The 2,990-nt window shown below is 45.2% G+C and overlaps 1 protein-coding gene across 1 annotated transcript in view; it reads right to left on the bottom strand.

Annotated features, from left to right (window-relative positions):
- The window catches only part of ULK4 (unc-51 like kinase 4), a 438,917-nt gene extending 436,894 nt beyond the window's left edge, over positions 1 to 2,023 (bottom strand). Inside the window, exon 1 of the mRNA XM_019631040.1 lies at positions 1,961 to 2,023. Coding sequence (XP_019486585.1) covers positions 1,961 to 2,023 — 63 coding nt within the window. The remainder of the gene's footprint in view (positions 1 to 1,960) is intronic.
- Between the last annotated feature and the right edge of the window lie 967 nt (positions 2,024 to 2,990).

Raw genomic sequence — 2,990 nt, 5'->3', positions numbered from 1 at the left:
CACCTTTAAAAACAGCTTATGTTTAAGTCAGAGCCCCTAACAAAATCCCTTAGAAACAGAGAACATAAAAAAGCAATGAGTTAATGGGTATGGGATTTCTTTGGGGGCAGATGAAAATGGTCTGGAATTGAATAATGCTGATGGTTGTACAACTTTGTGAATACACTAAAAGCCACTAAATGGTGAAAGGGGTGAATTTTATAGTATGTGAATTGTATCTCAATTATTTACTGAGATGTGATTGACATGTAACATTGTATATGTTCAAGGTGTTGATTTGATACATTTATATACTGTAATATGATTACCACCATAGCATTAGTCAACACCACTCTCACATCACATAATTATCATTCCTTTTTTATGGTGAGAACATTTAAGATCTAGTCTCATGGTCACTTTGAAGTACATAATACATTCTTGTTGACTCTGATCATTATGATGTACATTAGATCTTATTCATCTTCAGTTGTATTCCATACAAAAACAGGCAAAGAGCCAGATTTGGCCGATAGACAGTAGTTTGCTGACCTGTCCCATTACAGGGAATCAGTAATCTAAGAATCTAGAAATAATGAATTATATGATTCCATCTTCCAATAAAATTAAAACTTACTGTAAAATGGGGGGAAATTCTATAAAAATGTACAGGCTAGTAATTACATTTTGTTATCTGGATTATAAAAAGTAATTACATTTAGTTATTTGGATTATAAACCCGGGACGTATCAAGACCAAATTAGAAGAAATTGGACTAATCGACAGTAATTTTTTTTAAATTCTAAGTAGAAAAGATATGGGAGAATACTGAATTGAAACAAACAAAAAAAAAAGACAGTATCTATTTTTTTAAATAAACAGTTTTACTGAGTTCCTTTTACCTTCCTCTCCTCCCTAAACCCATTCATTAAAAAGAAGCAATCCTGACTCCTCCTGACCCACCCAACTACAGCCTAAACAGGAATAATTATGTGGCAAGAGGTCAACAATACACAATATGTAATATAATCAAAATGAGAATTAAATCAATAATGTTAAAATGGAGAAGCTATTAAACCAGAAAAAAAGAGACCTTAATTAAATGTTCACAAATTGGCTACATGAGGATATATCAAGATAAGATGCTGAAATTAGGTTTTTATGTAAAACTAATAACTGATTCCTTGAAAACAAGGTGATCTTCTAAATTATCTTTCAAATTTGAAATTCCATGACTTTAGGATTCTTGCTGACTCAATCCACAGACATTCCTCACCTTAGATGTCCCAATATGAATTTTCTAAAATTTGTAAAATAAACTTTTAAATTGTAAAATAAAATACAAATGCAGAAAACCCCACAAAATAAATGTATAGTTTAATGAATTATTATAAGAGGGACACCTCATAATCACCACCCAGGTCAGGAATAGCACTTTGCCAGCCACCCCAGAAACCCCTCCAGGAGCCTGTCGCAGTCACAACTCCCCTTACTCCCCAAAAGTAATCCTACTCCCCAAACGTAATCACGCTTCTGACTTGCACAGTTATTACTTCCTTGCGTTTCGTCATCGTTTTCTCACCGGGGTGTGTATTCCCAGACACAGTTCAGTCTTCCACATTTTCTAAAAGCGTGGCGCGCCTTTCAAATCTCTTAATCTACAAGTTTACCTATGTATATCATCTGAGAAGCCAAAAGTCAGAACAAATCACACCTACTCGTACAAGCAAACGAGGCAGTTAAGATTCAGGGGGCAGGTGCTAGCATTCAACAAGCGGTGAAACAGGCCAGGTGATAGGGGCATGCAAGTCAAGACTGGGACTCTCTCTCAATCATCCCCACGTTCCTATCATTCGCTCCCTCACTAGCAGCATCAGCAACACCTGGAAACTTGATAGACCCAGCACATTCTCGGCCCCCAGCCCAGACCTATGGAATCGTTAACTCTGGAAGTGGCGCCCCACAATCTGTTTTAACTCACCCCCCCGGGATGCACGCTCAACTCTGCGAAGTCACCCTTCCACGAGGACATAAAAGGGGGCATGGCACGATGCTAAACGCTCAACAGGTGCTCCTCCTGGCAGCACTTGACAGAATTAACAGCAGGCTTTCAGCTTGGCCTGACCTCGAAAGTGCAGCCTCAGTCGCTCGTGGCCAGCGAACCGCCGGCTTTCACCGCCCCCTCCGTCCACTGACATCAGTCAGCGAGGCCAGCTTTAGAACCCGAGAAGCGCCGCCGAGGCTTTAATAAGTAAAAACTCCGAATCTTGGGCGTCCATAAAGCGCCTCTCCCGAACCCTGGAGCCCGAGCGCCTCGAATGCCCCCTGCACCCAGGTCCTAGAAGAGGTGTCCCTTGTGCCCTGAACCTAAGCCCCAAGAAAGCTGTGTAGGGTCTTTAGTTTAACAAGACCGCAACGCAGAGCTGTCAGGGAGGCGAAGAGGGGCGCGTGGGGCACAGAATCCACGGGCCGAACGAGGGCGGGAGCGGGAAAAAGAGTGGCCAGCGCCCCTCCAGGCCCGCAGTCTCTATAGCGCCAGCTGAGGGAGGCGTGAACCCACGTTCGTGCCCCTAAAACTGCCACTGCCACTCACCTGTTGGCTGGGTGGGGAGAAGCAGCGGGTCCACTAGACGCGGGTCTCCGCACCCCCGGGACGGATCCAGCGGCCAAAGGCCGGGGGCGAAGAAATTGAGCAAGGAGGGAAGCGCAGACGCAGCGTCAAGCCTTTCGGGTCCAGCGCCCCTCGGTGTTTGGATTCGCCCAGCCCGTCTCCCGGGCAGCACGCAGAACGCCGGGGAGAGCGCAGGGCGCTGACTGGCTGAGCAGTGTCGGTTCTTATTGGTTGGGGCCTGGAAGTGAGAGTGCCAGGGTAGCGCCCACAATTCAAACGGCCTCGCGCCCAGACTTAGGACAAGTCCAACGACCCCAGACCGGGGCAGGAAGTGCTGCAGAAAGGCGGAACTCACAGCGTCTGTGTCTGGCCTTTGCGAGTTCAGCACCCCCCGCGTTTG

Source organism: Hipposideros armiger, unplaced genomic scaffold (genome assembly GCF_001890085.2).
Source record: "Hipposideros armiger isolate ML-2016 unplaced genomic scaffold, ASM189008v1 scaffold_18, whole genome shotgun sequence".
NCBI lineage: Eukaryota > Metazoa > Chordata > Mammalia > Chiroptera > Hipposideridae > Hipposideros > Hipposideros armiger.
This window is presented reverse-complemented; position numbering and strand designations above follow the sequence as displayed.